At 36.6% G+C, this 24,586-nt stretch overlaps 1 protein-coding gene across 50 annotated transcripts in view; it reads right to left on the reverse strand.

Annotated features, from left to right (window-relative positions):
• The window catches only part of TRIP12 (thyroid hormone receptor interactor 12), a 150,587-nt gene that overhangs the window by 75,336 nt on the left and 50,665 nt on the right, over nt 1–24,586 (reverse strand). For 25 of the 50 annotated variants that reach the window (XM_055290874.2, XM_063645153.1, XM_055290877.2 and 22 more), the window contains exons 3-4: nt 15,258–15,383; nt 13,629–14,431 (exon numbers count right to left, since the gene is read on the reverse strand). In XM_055290874.2, the coding sequence (XP_055146849.1) occupies nt 13,629–14,431; nt 15,258–15,383 (929 nt within the window). The remainder of the gene's footprint in view (nt 1–13,628; nt 14,432–15,257; nt 15,384–24,586) is intronic. The other 25 variants (XM_063645166.1, XM_055290897.2, XM_055290895.2 and 22 more) reach the window with 3 other exon arrangements.

Genomic DNA, 24,586 nt, shown 5'->3' on the forward strand with positions numbered 1-24,586 from the left:
AAAAGAAGGAAAATAAAGAAAGAAAAAAAAGAACAGGTATTCCTAATTTTTAAAAAAAAAAACTGATTTATTCAAAGTTCAAGGTTTCAGTCTTTCAAAACAGCGGCAATTTGCAAGGTTTGGCTTTCAAAATGTGATATAATTAAAAATATATGTATCCAGTTGCAAGCTTTGAATGTTTAAAACAACATTGTAAGAGAATCAGACTGAGGAGTGGCAATGACCTTAGATATTTTACTTACTCTTATGTAAGAATAGTTAAGATGCTTTGGGGTACTTCCTACTTACATGATTTACTTGTCTACTTCAAATTTTATAAATTTTAAAATGTATTTCTCATTACATTAGACTATTATTTAATGATTCCAATCTCATCATTTTGCAGGAGAAATGAGCTCAAGTAATATGTCTGTCTACTTAAAAGGAGTCACCAAAGGTAGGTCACTACCAATACTGGAATGGCTTTTACTCTTAGTTATGTTACGTTACTTAAAAATTAGAAATAGACAACTGAATAATATATCTTCGCTGTCCTGTTTTTATGCTATCTTCCATTCTTACATGATCTATGTTAAAGGCATGTTAATCTTTCATATGGTAATCTGAGATACACATATCAGACCTATTACACAGTCCCACAATCAAAATATAGTCTCCCCCACCATGATGAAGAATTCTAGCAATGAAGTAAGTAAGCTTTCCAGCTTCTTCAAGATTCCCTCTGTTATACAAGAAGTCAAAACAAACATCAATGTCAATGTATTTGATAAGACTCTATAAAAATTGGGCAGGGACGAAGAGGTGAGGGAAGTTAATTTAAGATCTTCATTCCATAAGTAATTATTCCATTCAAATAATTACTGTTATCTTCCAACTTACATGTGCATTTTAAAGTGACTTTAGATGATCAAGTACACACACCTATTTTTAATGTACAGAAACTCTTTTTCTGAGCGCACTGCTTATTTATTTTTTAAGTTCTCTGGAAAGCTATCTCCTACCTCTTCTCCATGTGGTACCATTGGAAATGTCTTTTCCAACACATTCCTACTACTACACAAGAGGGTCAAACACCAATCCTCACCATCATCCCCCTTTTTTCTCCTCTACCATACTGATTCATTCAAGGACAGGTATATAACCCAAGGAAATCAGGACTTCTTTAAATGTTGATATACAAATGAGTAGATATTATCCTCTTTTATTGTAAAGGGAGAGTCTGAGGGAGGTCACAAGAAGTGAGATTGCAAGTGCTATCTTCATTTGACCTCTGGATCCAGCCAAGCGTGAAGCTAGGCATTCTCTTGGCTTTACTCATCATGTGAACTGATTTGTATTTCCATTTAATTTTGGTTGAATATCCACCATTAATCCCAGAATTCAGACCATAAGTCATTATTAGAATTTTTAGTCTAGAGCAGGTGTTGACAAACAGCAGCCTGTGGGACAAATCTGACTGGCAACCTGAGCCTCTCAAACTATGAATGGTTTATACATTCCAGAGAGTCATAATAAATGAAGAAGAATATGTGGCAAAGATTGTATGTGGTCAGCAACGCCTAAAATATTTACTATATGGCCATTTGCAGAAAATGGTTACTGACCCAGACTTTGAGGGGGAAAAAAAAAAACACGTAAGAATTCATCCAAATTTCAAAAACTAGTTAAAACTCTCCAAAACAAAAGAAATAAAACCTCTTTATATTTTAAAAGAATATAGTATACAAATTAATGTCTTAAACAAGGGTAGATATCAAAAAAAATTGCTATAAGTCATTTACATTTATAGGCATATCAGCGGATGACTATGATGGATCTTTAAAACACAAATGCCTGGCCGGGTGTAGTGGCTCACATCTGTAAGCCCAGCAGTTCAGAATGCAGAGGCAGGAGGATTGCTGGAGACCAGGAGTTTGAGACCAGCCTGGACAACATAGTTTCTACAAAAAATTACGAAAAAAAAAAATTAGCTGGGTGCGGTGACATAAGCCTGTAGACCCAGCTGCTCAGAAAGCTGAGGAAGGAGGATTACTTGAGCAGTGAGCTATGATCACAGCACTGCGTTCCAGCCTGGGTGACAGATCGAGACCCTGTCTCTTTTTTTCCAAAAAAAAAAAAAAAAAAAAAAAGGGGGGGGAGGGGGTAGTTTTTGTCTTGAGATGGAATTTATTCGCGGAAAGATGCTGTGGACATCACTGAAATGAAAAGAAAGGATTTAAAATATACATAAACTTAGTGATAAAGCAGCAGCAGCAGGGTTGGAAAAAAATTGACGCCAATTCTCAAAGAAGTTCTACTATAGATAAAATGCTATCAAACAGCATCACACGCTATATTGAAATCTTTTGTGGAAGCAAAAGTCAATTAACGCTGCAAACTTCATCGTTTTGAAACTGCCACAATCACACCAACCTTCAGCAACTACCACTCTCATCAGTCAGCACCTCTCAACACTGAGGCAACACCATCCACCAGCAAGAAGATGATGACTCGCTGAGGCTCAGATGATCATTAGCAATTTTTAGCAATAAAATATTTTTAACTGAGCCATGTACACTGTTTTTTTAGACACAATGCTATTTATTGCATTCTTACTAGATTACAGTATAGTGTAAGTACAACTTTTATGTGCATTGGGAAACAAAAAAATTCATGGAACTCACTTTACTGTGATTTTAATTTTATTGTGGTGGCTGAGAACTGAGTGCATTAACATCTCCAAGGTATGCCCATGTAACTACATTGATGGTTACTCTGGTAAAAATAAATTCAAAAAAAATGAAAAGTAATCTATGAGGTTATAAAAAGGAATCAGACTTTTATTTTAAAATAACTCAGTAATAAGACAGATTTTGCAGATGAGCTAAATCCCAAATGCAATTTTTAAAGCAAATTTTTATTTCCTAGTCAATGCACAGCCATTTCATGCACTGATTTGTCAATATGAATTACAAATATTGGAAATGTCCAAAGGTATTCATCTAAGCAGTATTTATAATAAGGAGAAACTAGAAAGGAGCTAGATGCCCAATAATAGGGAACAGTTAAATAAAACAGTATGGTAATTAAAGTTGCAAGAAAACCGTTATTATTTAATGAGGATGTGAACACTTTGGCACTTTTACACAGCTGGTGGGAATTAAATTCATATATTTCTAAGTGCAGTTTCAAAATATATGTCAATATCTAAAAAGAATATAACCAGTGACTTAACAAGGAAAGAGTGGTATAAATTACAAAGCTATACTTAATTAGGGTACATCCATATCTAGCCATTACGAATGATGTAATTTATAGTTATTTGAAAGGAAACCAGTCTATTACAAAGTGTTTAGACAAATAATGCACTTTTGTTTCTCCACAACTACAACTATTACCTTGCTCTGTCATTCTGAAGATGAAATTTAACGGACATCAAATGTCTATTTCAGAGCCTGGCACATAACAGGCACTCAAAAAGTAATGCCTACTGTCATGTACAGCGAGATCATACTTTCGCATATGCCTAGCGAAGTGTCTCCCTTCTGGGTAAAGACAGAAGATTTAACACACATGCACTCACTTCTGTCTCCACATGAAATGCCACTAATATAGCATTAAAACAATCTGAGACATAAACCTACAAGGATGAGAATGGAAGACACTATCATTACAATACAATTTTAGGAAATGAAAACCAGAAATGCCGGGGCTAAATGCACTGGGAAGTCCAGAAAGCTGAAAGTAGAAAGCTGAGATTAACTACCAATTAAACTGACACCAGAGAAACCCAAAAAGGCTCAGGATCTGATGATGCCAGATACCTCTAGGGCAGTGTTGGGATTAAAACTGAAGATTGGCTGATAGGCTGTTTATAAGGCATCAGATCCTCAGATCCTCTCCCACACTTGTACAGCTGGGTAACGATTCCTCTCCTGGTTCCAGCAAAAGACAAGACCTTTATTCTTTAGGAAGTATAGAATATAGAAATTCCTGACTAAAGTACACAGCACAAATAGGTTCACTATACCAAAAATAAGAGGGAGAGAAGGGAATCGAGTACAAACATACTGTCTGACAATATACATTATCCTGCCTCAGTCTGTGGCCTCTTCTCCCACTTGGCCCCCAGAACTCAGGCACTCAGGGCTTCACCTTGAGGCAGAAGTTTGAAACAATCTTCTCTGTGGAATTTTACCAGCTAAAGAAAAAAAGATCTAAAAATAATGATAAGAGGAAGTTTACAATAAAATGACCCAACCAGATCACTAAACAATGAATCTCGGTCAAACCTCCCTTATGTACTCAGAGCTTACAAATTAGACTTTTGGTCTCGAATTACACTTGACTATGAGGAGACAACCAGGAATTACCAGAATTACCAGAATACGAGGAAAGTTGCTAACACGAAAGACAAAACCAATCCAAAATGCAGCCCCCCCTCCCCACACACACACAAATACTTAAGATTACACAGGCAAAGAAAACTCACCATTAATGTCATCAAAAAAGAAATGCAACCATAAACCAAACACATGATTCTATAAACAAGGAAATGAAAACAAAATCACCTCTTGGAAATAAAACATGGCAAACATGGGGGAAAAAAAAGCATTTCAAGAGAAAAGTTGGAAGATGAAGTAGAAATCTATCAGAAACAACGAAAAAGGAAAGCAATGCCAAACAGTAAGATCAAGACCATTTAAGAAGACAAGCACTCAACAGAAAATCAAGAAAGAGAAAAGAAACAAGTACATAGTGACCAACAGTCCCAGTTTGCCTAGGACTATGCTGGTTTTAGAGCTGTAAGTCCTGAGTCTTCAGAATGCCCCAGATCCAGAGAAAGCAAAACCAGTTGGTCACCCTATCAAGGAATAAATCGGAATTAGGAATGGTGCCAGTACTGAAAGACAGAATACACTATATACTTCTGGAAAATTCTGAAGGAAAGTAATTCCCAACCCAGAACTCTATATTCACCGATCTGGCAAATAAGTATCAGGGTGGTATAACATTTTCAGACATCTAAATTTTGAAAAAATAAATTTTATTAAAATCTCATAAATACTTTTCCTTAGAATCAGGAAGAAATATTCCACCAAAACAAGAAACCAAGAAAGATGACATGAAATCTAGAAAAGGGAAACTAAGAAGACTGAAGAAATCTCAAGGCTAAAGCAGTATAACCAGGCATAAAGAACAACCATCCAGAGGCCTCATTTCTTCAAGAAGATGAAACAAATGCATGCAGACAGCTTGAGAAAAGATTGTGACAATTAGTAAGGAATGTGGAGTTTGAGTAAGTTCATGGGAAAGTAAGGAAAACAACAACAAAAAGGAATTTAAAATTCAGGAAAAGCAAAAATGTGTGAGAAAGGAAATGTTCCTACATGGCTCAGTGTAAATAACATTTAGATGTTCATGACACAATAAACCCTGCGTGCTGATCATCACTGGGAAGACAGGAAGTATATAACAGTATGTGTTTGGTAGGTGAATGGGGTGGGGTAAGGTTAGAATGCAAAATCTTCATTTTCCATAAGGGGAACACAACAGGGATCAAACAGTTGGGGGTGGGGGAGAAGAATCAACAAGGGACATATAAAAGCACATAATCTAGACACTGAAACATCAAAATAATCAGCTATAGAAAAGAGCAAAGTGGCAGAAAGACTGCTTTAAAAAAAAATAATAGATCTGGCCAAGCGTAGTGGCTCATGCCTATAATCCAAGCACTTTGGGAGGCCTAGACAGAAGGATCGCTTGAGTCCAGGAGTTTGAGACGAACCTAGGCAACATAGTGAGACCTCATCTCCCCCCAAAAAAAAATATTTCTAAAAAAATTAGCTGGGTATGGTGGCATGTGCCTGTGGTCCCAGCTACCCGGGGTGCTGAGGTGGGAACACTGTTTGAATCTTTTGAGATCAAGGCTGCAGTAAGCTATGATTATCTTCTTGAAGAAGAAGAAAAAAAAGATCTTATATAACTCTTTCACTTTACACTGCACATAAGTGTTGATAAATATAAAGCGAAAATTTTTGGCATGATACACACCAAAAAAAAAAATATAAAAAAAAAAGAGGTAGCCCTTGGTGAATGAAATTAAAAGTGATTTTGTATTTTTCTTCTTTGTATATTTTGGTACCTTCTGGATTCTTTTTAACAAACATATAGCAGAACCAGAAGCGTCAAAACCATTCCAGAATACACGTAAGAATATAAAGGGCAATTACTAATGTAAGTTGAGTAAAACATAATTTGGTTAATTTAATTCTTATTTTGACCTTGTATACAAAAAAATATATAACATGGTCATTTATAATTTCCAAACAATGTAATACAAAGCAAAGCCTTGTTAACAAAGAAGTCAATGCTGTATTTACAATTAAATGATCTCTTTTTTAAATCTGGCCAGTCACATATTGGAACTTTTAAACTTTTAAGTTGCTAAATTACTTTAATAGCTGCCTTGTAATATAGAAAACTGACACTCAACCCGTTTCCTTAAAAGCTCCCTGCCCAACTCTTCACAGGGCTCACAGATAATCTACTTTGTTCACGCAAGTAGAGATGATCCTACAAGATGCAAGTTGGTGAAACCATGTATCTAACTTAAATTCATCTCTCCTGCTCAACTCATTCTTATTTCCTCCCTCCATGCTAGGGGTGCAAAGCACTACGTCTTCCTAATCTAATCAGATCTCCTTTCTAGAATTTGGCTTTTGCCTGGTTCTTGTCTAGGTCTGATAAAAACCACAGGCTATATGCAAGTCACCAGGAGAATATGAAACTCAAGACAAAAGTAAGCTGTTAACTACTGCTATGTTACTAATAACATGCACGATGTCCACTTTAAATAATAGAGAGTAAAGCAGATCTTCAATAGAACATCAGCCTGGAAATATAACAAGTTTTTCTATAAACAGGTTCCATAATTACTCAATTTTGATCACCAATTGTTTCTTATAATTCTATACAACCATCACCTACTCATTTTGAAATTATTGTAAAATTTTTTTTAATTAGCTTTTATAAGTAGATTAGCAAAATGTATTTTGAAGCCAAACTAGTTATAAAATTATTTAAAGTATATTAAAATATAAAAAGATTTTTGAAGCCATCTATATCATTACATTACCCTACTGGTTTTATATCTAGGCTGTATAAAATTTGCAAAAATGTCTACTTACTTAGGCTAAACAACAGAGACAGCTATAACTTCCTAATGTACATTAAAAATTGCTACGTAACACCCTTCTTTCTGGGGTATTCAGGAGACTTTTACCAAGTAACACAGAATGACCTTTGTCTCAGAGCTGTTTTGATGAGATATAGCTGGCAAGCAGCAATGCTTCAGGAAGTCTATCACTAAAGTAGCGGTTTCACTAGATCTTCTGCCAGCCCTAGTGCCTCGCCGAGAACTTGTTCACTGGCCTATCAACAATTGACTAAGCAGCACAATAACAAGGTCTTCCTGTTTAAGCTTCCTCACTAAATGTATTATATCATTTCCTGAGTGTATTCCATGAACCACTACTGATTCCCAAATAATAGCTGGTCAAATTAATTTGCAAATTATTGGGTTAAGAAGTTACTGCAAGTCTTCCCACAGCGTTAACATATTCCTGCTTATCTAGAATCTCCTTGAATAATACTTGAACACGGGGAATGGTTTTTCACAAAGCATCTTAAAAATACTGTTGTTCCTACAATTTTTAAAACATTTCCTTTACTATGAAGCTCTCCTACTGACCAATTATGTCTTAGAGTTAAGTCTTTACCTAAGGAAACACATCACATTCAAATAGGTTCGATTCTTAAAAACTGGAAGAAAACAAAGGATATCCAAAATAAAATAAAATAACCTACCCAATGTGAAATTTCTCACAATGGCCTACTCTATTTTTAATATAATTTTTAGATTTTTATTCTACTAAGATTTGTATTAATCAGAAGCCCATCTCTCAACTTCCATCCACCCAGTGAATCTAATTCTGGCCTCTGGACTAACGTTAAAACAAAAAACCCTGATGCATACAAAAGCCCTTTAAATACATGACCTGGCCAGGTGAGGCGGTCAGATCACCTGAGGTCAGGAGTTCGAGACCAGCCTGGCCAACATGGCAAAACCCCATCTCTACTAAAAATACAAAAATTAGCCAGGTGTGGTGGCACCTGTGAATCCCAGCTACTTGGGAGGCTGAGACACCAGAATCACTTGAATCCAGGAGGGGGAGGTTGCAGTGAGCCAAGATCACACCACTGCACTCCAGACTGGGCGACAAGAATGAGATTCTGACTCCAAAAAAAATAATAAAATACATACATACATGACCATAACTCTTACTTCAACATTACATGGTGCATTGCAATATGTTGCTGCATTCTATGGCACTTCATATGTGAAAATAACTTTGAAAATCTTTTCATTTATGCTTCACAAGGAGGAATCTTATTATTTTGCAAATAGAATTGGGAATAGGGTTGGTATCATAACTATAGCTGAATGATTTGCCCAACCTCGCCAAACTATGAGGAGCTAACAATATTTTTTAAAGCAATGTACATGTATTCGGCCGGGCGCGGTGGCTCACGCTTGTAATCCCAGCACTTTGGGAGGCCGAGGCGGGCGGATCACGAGGTCAGGAGATCGAGACCACGGTGAAACCCCGTCTCTACTAAAAATACAAAAAAATTAGCCGGGCGCGGTGGCGGGCGCCTGTAGTCCCAGCTACTCGGAGAGGCTGAGGCAGGAGAATGGTGTGAACCCGGGAGGCGGAGCTTGCAGTGAGCCGAGATCACGCCACTGCACTCCAGCCTGGGCGACACAACGAGACTCCGTCTCAAAAAAAAAAAAAAAAAAATGTACATGTATTGACATTTTTGTTTTCATTTATGTTGATGTATCCATTTACATAGGTTACATGTTTCTTTATATATAAAATTATGCAATTTTATTTGTATATATATTTCTAGTTTTGACTTTCTTGTGTAAATTTAAGGGGTATGAGTACAGTTTTGTTATATGGATATATTGCTTAGTGGCAAAGTCTGGGCTTTCGGTATTAACCATCATCCAAATAATATATTATAGCCATGAGGTAATTTATCATCCTTCATCTCCTTCCCAGTCTCCAATGTTTACTACTCCACACTCTATGTCCATGTGTATACATTATTTAGTTCCAACTTGCAAATGACAACAGGTAGTATTTGATTTTTAGGAAATAAAAAAACTTTAAATCTGGTGTTCCAAATCTAATAGCTACCTTAAAATTGACCAATGGCCAGGACTTACTGACCCCCTATTCTCAAAATGCTGCTTTGAATATGTTTTCTGCCTTAAGATATTCACTTTCAATTGTACACCCTAAATTTTGTGATGCCTCCTGTGTACTAAGAACTATGCTAAGTCTTCTAATGTTTTCATTTATTCCTCAAATAGCTATTATGCACATTTTACAGAGAAAAAGTTACAAACATTCCCCACAGTTACCAGCTGAAAAAATGGCAGAACTAAGATTTGAATCCGACGTTTTTGGCTCTACTCCTCAAAATATCATTACCTGAAACCCAAAGACAATCATAAAATACCACATTTTGCCCCTATATCCTTAAGCAACATTACCTGCCAATTAATTCTATTATAAACTATTTTCTGAAGTGACACATTTAATCATGCCTAAAATGCACAATGCCTTGTTTTGACTTCAAGAAAAATACCCAGACTGAGCTTGCCCTATCTGTTCACCCCTATGCATTCTGTTCTCAAGGCCAGTTTCTGGGATCAAATGGCCTGGGTTTTAACTCTGCTTTGTCACTTCTTAGTTCTGTGACCTTAGACAGGTAACTTGACTAATGATCCAAAGCTTCCTAACCTGTAAACTGGGAATAAAAATACTTGCCACACAGAGGCTGGGCACAGTGGCTTATGCCTGTAATCCCAGCATTCTGGGAGGCCGCGGGGGGTGGATCACTTGAGGTCAGGCATTCAAGACCAGCCTGGCCAACATGGTGAAACCCCGTCTCCATACTAAAATCACAAAAAATTAGCCGGGCATAGTGGCGCGTGCCTATAATCCCAGTTACTTGGGAGGCTAAGATAGGAGAATCACTTGAGCCCAGCAGACAGAGATTGCAGTAAGCTGAGATCATGCCACTGCATTCCAGCCTGAGCAACACAGGAAGACTCCACCTTAAAACAAACAAAAACAAAAAACAACTTGCTACACAAGACCGATGAGGAACAAATAAGAGGACTCACGTAAGGTATTCAGAACAACTGTCAGGCACTTAAAAGCACGGTAAATATATGCTACTTTGTTTTGAAATGTTTTCATTTATTTGAAAAACAGCAAATATATAGTGAATGATATGGTATGAATCCTTGGGTCCACATAGTATTCATCTCTAAATTTAATCAATACTATCAATGAAGGACCAAATAAAATTTCATTTCCTCTAGAGTCTTAGTATCTCCAAATGGCCCAATTATGTTACAACAGAAACTAAAATGGGTTTAAAAAAAAAAAAGAAAAAAGAAAAAAAAAAAGAAAATGCTTCATTCAAGGTCACACCTACTACCCCCATCTTCAAATCCTAACTCTGCCAAGTATGAGGTATATTACTCAGAGAAGTTATTTCATCTCCTTGGAATACATTTCCTTGATAACTATCCTAGGCTGCCGAGGCAGGCAGATCACCTGAAGTTGGGAGTTTGAGACCAGCCTGGTCAATATGGCGAAACCCTGTCTCTACTAAAAATACAAAAATTAGCCAAGCATGGTGGCATGCGCCTGTAATCTCAGCTACTTGGGAGGCTGAGGCACGAGAATTGCGTGAACCTGGGAGGCAGAGGTTGCAGTGAGCCAACTGCACCACTACACTCCAGCCTGGGTAATACAGCAAGACTCTGTCTCAGAAAAAAGAGAAAAAAAATGTATTCTAAAGCACCATTTTTTTAAAAAGAAAATGTAACTACATATGTAAAATACCTGGCACTTATTTTATGCTACACAAACGCTGATTCCATTCTCTTGTTTCAACAGCTTGGGCTACGATGAGAGATCAGAACTGGGATCGTGGCAGTGAAAATGGAAAAGTGATTTAATAGTGACAATAGAACACAGATACTTCGAAAGTGAATGAAATAATGGTGAAATGAGTTTTAAAACACTAAATTAGCTTGTGACTATGTGCTGAGCAGGCTTAATGGAATTATCTGGATTGGTTTTATTAAATCAGCAGCATAATGACACTGCCAAAACTCTTGGTGTTTCCTGATTGAAACACCAAGGAAACCCCACTGATTAGCCACTGGTAGAGTTGGGTTTTCTTTTAAAAATCATGTTAACAGACTATATAAAGAAAAGAAAGCTGATCTCTACAAAGGACCAAGGCCATGGCACTCAAGTACAATCTGCTATTGCCTAGCCCCAGGAACCCTCCTACATATAAGAGATGAGTTCTTCAAGTGAGGCAGACTGGAAGGCAGAAGGGGAAGTGAATCCTAAGCAGCTTGCTGTAAACTCAACCTGGCTCACTGGCTGTGAATATTACATAGCAGGACTGACAGACACAAAACACAGGGAGGAAAGGCAGTATAAAAGCTGACATATATAACTCCAATTATCAATAAAGCCTTGGAAGGACAAATAGTTGGGTTGTCCTTTTAACTTGGACCTTTTTTTCCTTTTGCACTTCAAGATACTGATCTAGCCTATCTTAATCCTTTAAACTTAAAACATTTTATACAGATGTTCTGCATATTTAAAATACCAAAACAGAACAAAGTTCAATCTAAAAATAAAATATGTTACTTCACAATAACCTATCATACAGGTTAAACATAAAATTTTTTATACAGTACCTACTATTAATAGTATTGTCACTTCAGGTAATACGTGAATCAACCAAAAGTAGTTTTAGATTGCAGTGTTAAATTAAACAGAGCTAACAGTTCCGATTCAATTTTAAGTTAGGCTGATTCAATATGAGCTATACTTTGAAAAGAATGCTAGTAGACACTATACACAATCTTTTTAAACCAAGAAAACATTATGGCCCTACCCAAATGTAGATCTGAAATTCATCAAAGAAAAGATGCTTAAAAGCAAGCTTCCTAATTAGGTATTATAAAATTTAAACGCTTTTAAAAACTGTAGAGATAAGTGCTTTATTATCCTATTTGTCCTTTATAGGTTTCTGAAATAGAAATAAGCAAAGAAGCCTGGGCACAGTGGCTCACACTTATAATCCCAACACTTTGGGAGGCTGGGACAGGTGGATCACTTGTCCCAGTTCAAGACCAGCCTGACCAACATGGAGTTCAAGACCAGCCTTATCAACATGCTGAAACTCCCTCTCTACTAAAAATACGAAAATTAGCTGGGTGTGGTGGCGCACACTTGTAATCCCAGCTACTCAGTAGGCTGAGACAGAAGAATTGCTTGAACCCAGGAGGTGGAGGTTGTAGTGAGCCAAGATCGCACCACTCACACCACTACTCCATCTTGGGCAACAGAGTAAGACTCTGTCTCAAAAAAAAAAAAAAAAAAAAGAAGGAAGGAAAGAAAAGAAAGACACTGAAGAAGTCTTTTGGTAAAAAGAAGGGGAGAAGAGTTACTGGATATCTCCAAAACTGACTCATGAAGGAATGCACATAACACTATGTTTCTTCCATCTACTTTGTTTCTTTGCTTCAATGTATTCTCAAAACACAAATTCTTTCTATTCCACTGTAAACTTTTAGAGAGCAATATTCTTTCTCACTCAGGACACACAGTAGTGTATATAAGAGTAGTGAAACATAAGTAGTATTCATCTTTAGACAAAACTCCTTAAAGACCATGAGATATTACATATGAATAAGGTTTAATTTATATTGCGGTATATTTATAGTAATAACTTAATTCATTGTATTACACATCAAGAATATCTCATATAAAAAAATGTATTTGGCCAGGCATGGTAGCTCACACCTGTAATCCCAACACTTTGGGAGGCCGAAGTGAGCAGATAATTTGAGGTCAGAAGTTTGAGACCAATGTGGCCAACATAGTGAAACCCCATCTCTACTAAAAACATAAAAATTACCCAGGCGTGGTGTGCACACTTGTAATCCCAGCTACTCTGGAGGCCAATGCAGGAGGATCGCCTTAAGCCCAGGAGGTGGAGGTTGCAGTGAGCCGAAACTGCGCCACTGCACTACAGCCTAGGCAACAGAGTGAGACTCTATCTAAAACAACATATATATAGTTGATCTCTGATCATGGCAACTCATAACTAAAAAGAACTCCTAACTAAATGATAATTTTGTATGTGGTATAGAAGAAAATCCAACTTTATGTCCCATCCTGATATTAGGAAATCGGTGAAGTAGGAGATGCTGTGAGGACCAATAAAGACACAGACACTAAAATGTGATGGTTTCGTAATAATAGGAAGGCAGTATTCCTTACCTGTCTCAACAAAACTAAATGTAGTAGCAGTTGCTACATGCTGTTATGTACTTAATTATATGGACAGTAATACATCTAAGATTATGTACGACTGGGGGAAAAAAACCCTTAACTTTAAAGAATAATTGCTTTTGACAAACCAAGAGAAACTTTCTTTAATTAAAGAAAAAGACCTTTTTGTAAACTTACTTGCTAATTTGGCCTGTAATCCAGAAGGTCCAGGTTTTGATGTCTCTGACTTAGAAGACCCTGGAAGAGACAGTTTTGTTTTAGGAAGGCTAACTTTAGGGCTGAAACGAGCAGCCCAGTCAAATTTTGAAGAGCCACCAGTTTTACTCTGTTCCTTTTCCCTGCTACTTCTTCTGGGGCTGGGACTGGATGCTGAACGGGAACGCCTGGCCTTGTTCTGATCTTTTCCTTGTTTCACTCTAGCACCTGGTGGTACAGTGGAGGAGGCCGAGGCTACAGCAGAAGACGAGGAGGACGTAGAGGCAGCAGAAGAAGAATCAGTGATGGTGCTACACCCAGCTTTGGCTGAGGTGGCTGATTTTGAAGCCAGCTTGGTAGGTTTTGCAGATCTCTCTTCTGCACCAGTTGATTCAGACCCGGAGCCACTCTTTACACAAGAACTCTCTGTCCTTTTTCTTTTCTGACTCCGTGAACCGCCAGTGGCCCCACTCTTTCTGGTATGAGCCTTGCTTGTTGATGGTGATTGTGCAGATTTCAGTTGTTGCTCCTGGTCTAAATGTCTCTTCTTTGACTTACTATGTGGCTTATTTGTTTCTGAGGGAGATTCAGTATGCTGAAGTGCTTTTGGTTTTTTTGCAGAGCTAGGAGAATTGGTCCTGTTGTAGTCTGGACTAGCACTGCGCTTCACTCCTCGAGAATTGTCTTTCTTAGGCACCTGCCCCGTTTTTTGTCTTTCTGAAGTATTGGCTCTGTCTGGATCTTCTGGTTGTGGAACTATCACAGCAGATGACGAACTGCAGCTTCTAAGAGGTTAGATAAGAAAACAGTTAATATCAGCTTGTCATAATTACAACTGTCATACATAATGCTTTCAAAAAATAAAGTACGAATATGTCCCTACTAAGTCCAGTATTACACATAGGTTTTCAGAAGGTTCAAATCTGTAAAATGCAATAAAAGAACAAAACAAAAGCAGATGTGACTTTGGATAGTAAAATATCTGATTAAAAGATAAGGGTGTTCTTTAGCCCAAAGATTACTGACACTAACACTCCTAATCACAAAACAAGAATTAAGATTACAAGAAAAACAACACTTAATTGTTCAGAACCAGAGGAAGCCAGAATATTGATGCCCTATTCACAAGCACAACTGCTTTGTCAAAGCTTAGAAGAAATAAGCATTAACATACGCACTTTCAAAATGAAGGTTAGAGATTTTTATATTGTAGTACTATCAAATCTTCACAGTTAACATTGCTTTCCAAAGTCTCTTACCAATTAGATCTTAAGAATCACTGACCTAAACCTAAACTATGGCTCTGACAATAAAAACTAAAAAAAGATTAAAAAATAAAAAGAAATAAAAAATGGCCATAATGGTTTGTTAAGCAAAGGGGGAATCTTATAGCTCTCCAAACAAAAACATCATTTTATCATCGACAAACTCATTGTCTACAGTATACTGCACTAATCAATGCAAAGGTGATACACTGTCAATCCCAAAAGTTAGAGAATAATGAAAATATGTATCATAACATTTTGGAATAACCTCAAGTTTTAACATTATGCAATGATTTGAATGCAAATAATTCTGCCTTGAAAATGTATAAGCAACATGAAGATTTACCTTTTAGAAAGGTGTCCCCTTGACAGTTCGGAAGTAGTATTAGACTGCACTTTGGGTGCCTTAGAATTAGATTTTCTACTCTCAGGAGGGCTATATCCCTTATGTTTTGCCTGCCCTAAATGTGACCTGTCAGCAGAAAATCAAAACAGAAATCTATCAGGAAACTGAGATGCAAATACAATACTGAAAGTGAAATATTTTTATATATTTCTTAAAGCTTCCCACAATTCATTGTTGACCCTACCCTTTTTCCAAATATTTATAAATTTTAATTATTATTCTACTAAATAATCTGGCAAAAAGAAACTGCCTCTTAGAACCTCCCCCCCGCCCATACCAAAGAGTTTATTATCACCAGTAGTCATAATTGCACAGCGTTGTTATGGTCGCTTAAGCAGTAACACATTTTTCAGCAATTTTAGTGCAGATATTCAAATATGCTACATTTTAACAAAAAGCAAATTTAGACTTTAGATCTAAACACTACTTTTAATACATAATGTGACTGTAATGGCTTTAAAAGTTTACGGAAAAGACAATTGATGATTCCCACACTGATACCGATTTCCAATTTGTCCGTTAAAATTCAGGTAAACACAGCAAATGCAGAGAAGACGAACCAATTCTCAAACTGATTTTACACAGAAAACCATTTCAAGCACTACACAATAAATAAACCTACATGAAATCAATATAGTGATATTTGCTAAAACTTTAAAGTACTTGTCAACAGAAAGAACACAAAAAAGTCCTGGAGAAATATGGAATTTACCACAAAAGTTCCAAAAAACATTCAAATAATTCCATGATTGATATGGTGCGTCATATTTACAATAAATCAAATCCTTATGCCAGCACTGTTCTAAAAGCAAGTTTGAGGAACATGAAAAAACTGTTTTCAGTTAGACTATTTTTTAGACCTTAGGGAACGGTTACATGAGATTTACATAAGCAATAAAAAACAAACATATGTTAATAGATATCCAGAAAACTGCTGCCATTCGGGTGAGATATTAATGTAATAAATGCAATTTATGTAATTCATAGCTGATATCCACCTTCCACATAAGAGCATACACTAATGAAAACTTAGAAAAAAGTTTCATTAATACCAAATTCACTTGTTAAAAAAAAGTTTAAGGCTTTTATTCCAAACACCATCTCAAAAGAACTTAGAAATGAGTCACTGAAAATCTCACAAAATAATTGTAACTCGATTTGTAAGGATGCCATAAATTTCTTAAGATATCATACAAGTACAACCATCTGTTCCAAAAGAGGACCTAAGGTTTCTCTTTTCTGTATCACTTCTTCCATCTTTCCAGAATTCATGAAAAGAGTCTTAAAAGAAGGTAAGAAATTAGCTTCTTAAGAAAGGAAATAGTTCCTGGATCCCTCATATCATTTTTATTTTTAACGTTCTAATCTGAAAGTAGTAATATTTTCTAAAGACTTATTAGAATAGAGGAATTTCTTTAAAAAAAAAAAAACTCTAGAAAGGACACATACACTTCAAGAAGTGTATTTTCTAAAGTTGTAGCTAAGCTGAACTTTGTAAGATTTTTTATACATTGTGTTTTTTTTGTTGTTGTTGTTATTTTTTATTTTTTGGTGTTTCAGACAGGGTTTTGCTCTATCGCCCAGGCTGGAGTGCAGGGACACCATCTCAGCTCACTGCAACCTCCACCTCCCAGGATCATGTGATTTTCCTGCCTCGTATATATTGTGATTTAATTTTAATTTTTCCTAGATATTTTCCCATTGCAGACTAAAATTTTGCTTTAACCGATGAGTTTCTTATTAGAGATTTAATTTCTAAGAATTGCTTTTGTTTTTGTTATATTTCTACTAACAGATCTCAGAGTTCAACTCTTTTTTCTTCAGAAATGAGACTACTTTTCAAATCATTCCATAGTTATTCTAAGAAAGAGTTGTAATGTTCTGTTTTTGGGGTATGGAATTTAACAGCTACAGGAAATATAAATTATGTCATTCAGGTCCTCTACATTCTTATTTTCTTAAAGATTGTTGCAGACTGATGTTTTAATTAAATCACATTTTCTACTTTATTTCATTTTAAAATTTACAATATAGCTTGTTGCATTCCTTGATAATTAAACAACTCATTTTGAAAGAAAACTACATACAAAGCTAGACATCTTGTGAAAAATAAGTGCCCAAAACAATTAAAAATTATGATTCATTCCATTTGTCATCAGGAACTGGCCCATATGAAACTAAACTGGGGCAGCAGCCCTCCTCTTTTTAACTCAAATAAATTGTTCTGTTGACTTTTATACAGCTTACGTTAGATCCACCTAATTCTACTCCTGTGTTATTTCTCACGCCCTTACTAATACCTTCAATGAACTTAAGAACTTAGCAGGTAAACTCTCTATATTATACCACAAAAAAGCAAACAGTATCCAAATCATTTAGAAAACCAAGGCTCACAAAACTGGCTTAAATTCAACAATGCCCAGCAGGGCACCGTGGCTCATGCCTGTAATCCCAGCACTTTGGGAGACAGAGGCGGATGGATCATGAGGTCAGGAGTTCAAGACCAGCCTGGCCAAGATGGTGAAACCCCGTCTCTAATAAAAACTACAAAAATGAGCCAGGCATGGTGGTGCACGCCTGTAGTCTCAGCTACTTGGGAGGCTGAGGCAGAAGAATAGCTTGAACTCAGGAGGCAGAGGTTGCAGTGAGCCACGATTGTGTCACTGTACTCCAGCCTGGGCAAAAGGGCGAGACTCAATCTCAAAAAAAAAAAAAGAACGAAAGAAAGAAAGAACGAACGAACGAACGAACGAACGAACGAAAGAAAGAAAGAAAAGAAAGGAAAAAATCAACAATGCCCACACTGATCTTACCTAAAATTATTTTAAAGTGTGATATTCTCACTGAGGACTGTTTAAAAAATATATTTTAAAAATATAAAATAGTGATACTTAACTGTCCCTTCTGCCTATCTGTTTAGCCCATGGGACTTAATACATTTTCCATAAAGGACAGCAAATATTTTCAGCTTCCTAGGCAATACTGTATATCAAAAAAACAGGTACGGAAAATTCTCAAATGAGCATGGTGGCTATACTTCAATCAAAATTTTATTTACAAAAACAGGCAGTGAGCCAGATTCAGCCCATGCACTACAGTTTTCAACCCTGGCTAATAAGGAATAGACAACCAGATGGTACCATGAAGTGACAATATGGGGCCTCCCAAAATGGAGCTCTATTTTATTATGTCCACTTATAAATTATTAATGCTCAAAAATGCTGCAAAGTAAATCTCCATAAAATAATGATGTCCAATCTGGAATAGCCAATTAGAACATCACAGTATTCAGAGGTAAAGGAGTCTTGGACGCCTCCTTTTAGCTCATTTTACCACCTCTCTAATTTAGCAAGCCTTAATGCTCAACTTTAGTTTTTATTAAAAAGCATAATCTTTTCAAAACCTAGTAAAATTTATATTCACTATAAATAAAATTTGTAGAACAGTATAGTAAAATGCATGACAAACTCTTTTAAATAGCACTAGAATGAGGCCATTTAGTAAATTATAGCCCAAAGATTTGGGTGAGAGACAGAGAGAGAGAGAGCGAGAGAGTGAGTGAGTGTGTGTGCGCGCGCGAGCACGTGCACACGTGTTCAGGAGCTTCTATAACAACATATGGGTATTCCTGAAAAAAAAAAAAACTCATGTCTCTGCAAAATTACCCACTAAAAATAACTGGGCTGATATGTTAAAAATAAGATAGGGCCCAGAGCACACAAACCTATGTTATTTTGTAATGAGCATCCCAGCAAAATCACATCAATTTTAATAAAAAATTAAATCTCCCAATAAAATTTGCACCAACAAACCCACTTGAGACTTATTTTTGTATTTTCTCCTTTTAAGTGTAACTTTTTAAAGGCATTTTTTAAAAAGTTTCAAAAAATTAAAATATAATTATTCTTGGGTAGACTTTCCTGTTTGTTATCTTCTTTCTTTAGAAACAAAGGAGTAAATGGTTTTGAACTTCCTGAGACTGCTTTCGACAGTACAAAGTATGGTGGTTTTAGAAACCACTGGAATAGATATTTCTTTCACTAAATTATCTCTGCCAGATTTGCAACTTTTTTTTTTTTTTTGGTGTAATGTCTTCAAATATTACCAAACCTTCCTCTTTAATTGAAAGGTCTTTCCCCATTTTCAGTTTATACATTAGCACTGTGGGAAAAACTGCTTATGAACCAACACTACTTTCATGTTATATTGACATCATCTCTCTATTTACCAAGTGTGTATGGGCCAATTCACATTAAAGAAACCAACATTGCAACAGAACAGACTATAATCAACTCTGGGTTATGTGCTTTCAAGATCATCGTGAAGCCTCAAATGCCTCTGAGTGTTAACTTTTAGGCACATAGTATTGACTGTACCCTTCCACCTACATTTGTACTGCTATTTAGTCAAATTCTTTACAGTAGTCCACAGAATTAAAAACCATCTCTAGTCCAGAGGAGATCTAAGAGACCTAAACTTTGTATCAAGAGCACAATATTGGGCCAGGTGTGGTGGCTCATGCCTGTAATCCCAGCACTTTGGGAGGTTGAAAGCAGGTGGATTGCTTGAGCTCAGGAGTTCAAACAGACCAGGCTGGGCAACATGGTGAAACCCTGTCTCTACAAAAATTAGCAGGGTGTAGTGGTACACACCTGTATTCCTAGCTACTCGAGAGGCTGGGGTGGGGAAGATCACTTGAGCCTGGCAGGTCAAAGCTGCAGTGAGCTATGGTTGCACCACTGTACTCCAGCCTGGGCAAGAGTGAGATCCTCTCTCAATTAAAAAAAAAAAAAAAAGAAAGAAAAAGAAAAAGAGCACAATGCTGTCTTAATGTTAGGAAAAATGAGGAAAGTGGCTAGTTACAAGTAGCTGGTTAATTCCTATTATAGGTATTAAATTGCCTGAATTTAATTTTTATGCTAGACATTCACAGCTTATGTGATATTTGACATATTCACAGCTTGTATGATATGCATATATACAATATATGCACACATATTACCACTTATATTTGGTAATATATGCACATATTACATAATACACATGCATATATTACCAAATATAAATGGAGCGTGGGTTTAATTACAACTCTAAACTTGTTTGTGTATATGTGTATACAGACACATTTTTATGCTTTTCTACTTTAAATACACAATTATAACATTATAGCTTTGTCTTCTAAAAATTAGATATTTTCTTTCAAATGCTGGAAAACACATGCTTTAAAAGAGCCATTGATTTTCAATAATGGTAGAAAGTTCACTTTAAGCCACTTTAAATAAATAACTCACTAATGTTCCCTGTAAAATGTACTGTTTTTCTATTTCTATTACAAAAAAGAAGCTTGATTCAACTGATCAATGTTCCTATCTTTAGTTATAGTGAAACACTAGCCCAAATGATTCTGTAATTTAGAGTAAAGCAATATTTCTAAACAGCAAAAATACTGCCCCTAGGAAGCTTTCTGAAAACATACACTGGGAAGTAGGGGTGCCATTCCTATTTAGCAGGTGTGGATTAGAGGTAAAGATGGGCAATATACAGAACAAAAAGACCCAACAAAGAACTGTCCCATGCCCTCATATATTTCAAAGTCTTGGTAATATATGAAAACCTTATGAAAAACCCTGACAATGTAGCAGTGACATAGGTGAAAAACGTGCTTGCAATTTCTCAGATTTGTTTTGCACAGTTCTTACATACTAAATTTTCCAGGAATGCAACAACAAGCGATTATACTATTTTTTTGGCAGCTTTACCAAGAGTCAGGCACTATTTTTAATGCCCAGGATGAAAATGCTGTTTATGGCATTTAAGTCTACTGTTGTAGCTGTCACATTCAGTGACTCCAAATACAGATGCACTATAATTCTGTGTCACTGTGTCCAAGCATTTACCTATTGAGATGTTATATTTGTCATCAACTATTTTCCTTTTGTTTATCTTTGTAAAATGCTAAGATATTATAACAATATTTCTAAACTGTGTGTAGGCAGGTATTTTATTTCTTCATTTGTTTGAAGATATTAAAAGAGCATAATAATAAAGACATTTATATGATATACATTATAGACAGGGAGTACTGCCTCTTGATAGAGTTGAGAACCACTGTACTAAGCTACTCATTTCAAAAGATGTTAGGTTTGCCACAAACAAATATATGCAAGTCACAACGGGGCATATAAATATAGGTAACAAATAGTCTAGTCCCTGTCCTCAAAGAGGTCAGAGTCTCACAAAACAAAGTAATCTAACAGGTACTCTCCATAGACGTTTCCAACTAATCCTTTTAGCAGGAGAATATAAGCTTTATAGGCCACACCATTTAAACCTGGCCCTGAAGGATGAAAAGCTGAGAAAAAAAAGCTTTCCAGGCAAAAGCAGAATACAGGCAAAGGCAGAGGCAGGAAACTACAAAACCCATAGAGTAACTGGCAAATGATATAAACTGCTCTGAACACGGAGATACATCAGAAAATATGGATGAAAGGATGTTCACCACTATGCAATTCATTCACGTAACCAAAAACTACTTGTACCCTGAAAGTTACTGAAATAAAAAAAAGTATATATATATATATATATATATATATATATATATATATATATACACACACACACACACAGAGTTTTGTTTTTTTTAAGGATAGGCCATGGTCAGACAGGGAAGGTTTTTGTTTTTTTTTTTTGGAGACAGTCTCACTCTGTCTGTCACCCAGGCTGAAGTGTGGTGGCATGATCTCAGCTCACTGCAACCTCTGCCTCCTGGGTTCAAGAGATTCTCCTGCCTCAGCCGCCTGAGTAGCTAGAACTACAGATGCCTGCCACCATGCCTGGCTAATTTTTGTATTTTTAGTAAAGATGGGATTTCACTATGTCGGCCAGGCTGGTCTCGAACTTCTGACCTCAAGTGATCCTCCTGCCTCAGCTTCCCAAGTTGTGGGATTACAGGTATGAGCCACTGTGCCCGGCCAAAATAAATGTCTGAAGACTTTAGAGATAGTATATGAGAAAAATGGAGGAAAACACCACTATTAATCTTCTAAAAAGAAGCCCTCTGCTTTCTTTTGCTCTCTGTATTACAAGAAAACAGGCTTCCAAATGTGATACAAAAGCTTGCAGTTAGTTTAAGAACCATTTGTATATATATTTTTAAGTGACACTGAACCCTTTCAAGAAGGCATTCCAAGACTGGGAAAGCTTTTTAAAAGTGGTTTGGAATATCAGAAGAATAAAAGCAAATCCTCAGTGAGGGATATGAGACAATCTATGGCAGCTGATAATTTCTTATAGGTTTTCCAGTAGGCTTATGATGCGACTTTGACTCAATTCCAAACTTGATTAAAATAAAGCATAGTGCAAAGGAAATTACTAACAGAAAACATATAAACTATTACTTTGTAGGCCCCCCCAAAAATTTAACATGGGTACTATTAAGAATCAAATGTTTCTAACTTCCAACTACAGAAAAGTAGCCTCTGCTTCTCCTTAGACCAAGGCAACCATGCCATTGTTGAATACAGCACCATATTATCTTGCCTCCTGATCCCAAGGCCTGATGGGACAGGCTAGTTTCAGCATTACCAATGCATCAGGCACACATGTCTCCACAGCTAAAACTCCACAGCTAATTAGAGTAGCAAGATTTACTATTACTGAAAAGAGCAAGTTACAAATTACCCAGCCAATTCTAGTATAAATACTTACTTTCATTCATTCATTCATTTTTTGAGACAGGGTCTCTAGTCCAGGCTGGAGTGCAGTGGTGTAATCTTGGCTTACTGCAGCCTCAACTTCCTGAGCTCAGGTGATCCTCCCACTTCACCCTCCCAAGTAGCTGGAACTACAGACACTTACCACCACACCTGGCTAATTTACTGTATTTTTAGTAGAGACAGGGTTTCGCCATTTTGCCCAGGCTGGTCTGGAACTCCTGGGCTCAAACGATCTGCCTGCTTCAGCCTCACAAAGTACTGAGATTACAGGCATGAGACACCGCCCCAACCAATTCTAGCATAAATACTTTTAAAAAGTGGCTCAAATTCAGTCATAAGAGGCATTAAATTATTTTTGCATCACATCATGTCTCCCCATAACATTCTCCTCCTCCCAAAGAAGCAGTTTGAACTTGCTTCTGACTGAACAAAAGAGAGGACAAAAAAAGAGACAGGAAAGAAAAAAGAATTAAAGAATATAAAAGGAAAGCACTCACACTGGTTAAACAGAAGAATGAAGAAAACACACGGGACCACTGGCTAAGTTTCACTAAGTAGGCTTTAGGGAAACAAACTATCATAGAGATGCAAATAAGAACGCAAAATAACATATAAACATCTTATGACAGCTACATCTCAAGAATATTCTGTTTTTCCTTTTTCCAGATGCAAGGTAGATGGTACTTGTCCAACCACTTGGAAGCACATACTGCTATGTGACTTGCTTCAGCCAAAGGAATGTGAACAGAAGTGAATCACTGCTGGGGGAAGTTTTGGAGATTCAAGAGTACAGTTCACCATATTCTCTTACTTGACAACACATCAAGGTATCTGAATATCTGAATGTGCAGACATGGAGCAGAGCTTACTGCTGACCCGGACAGACAACTTTTTTAGTGGCTAGATTATAACTACTAATATCTAGGAGATGTTTTTTTCCTGTAGTATCATCTAGCCCACCTTGCTACATAGCCCATTTTAACTTTGCCCTATTTCAACCCTTCCTTACTCCAATCATGTTTTCATCATTTCAGTAAAAAAGAAAGTCACATTTCTGTGCCCAGAAATTCCAAGGAAACAAATATCCTTTTTAAACCCATACTAGTAATTGTTGAACACCTACCACTTACCAGCAAATTAACATGATACACAAAACTTCGAAACAAAGCCCAAACTGTGAAAGGAATTAATAAGTCCACATGTCAAAGACAAATATAGTTGACATATACCACACCTGCTTTGCAACTGTTGCTTCAGCCTCAGAGCCCAGATCAATGAGGTCATCTCTAGAAATGTTTCTCATCTGACTCTAATAACAACCTGTATCCCCATTTCCTCTACCGAGCTGGGTTGCTTTCTGGGTTCTTTCCCTGGTAGAAGAAAAACCCTATCCTACCCTCATTTCTGTAACTACTATACAGGACAGTGCTTACTAACGTGGTGTTCAACAAATGAATGAATACAGTCTTATACTGATGTTGTATTAAGGCAGAACTCTAAAATGCCAAAAGAGGCATTATTAAAATAACACATGCATTATCTCCAGAATCAGAA

Source organism: Symphalangus syndactylus, chromosome 8, assembly GCF_028878055.3.
Source record: "Symphalangus syndactylus isolate Jambi chromosome 8, NHGRI_mSymSyn1-v2.1_pri, whole genome shotgun sequence".
NCBI lineage: Eukaryota > Metazoa > Chordata > Mammalia > Primates > Hylobatidae > Symphalangus > Symphalangus syndactylus.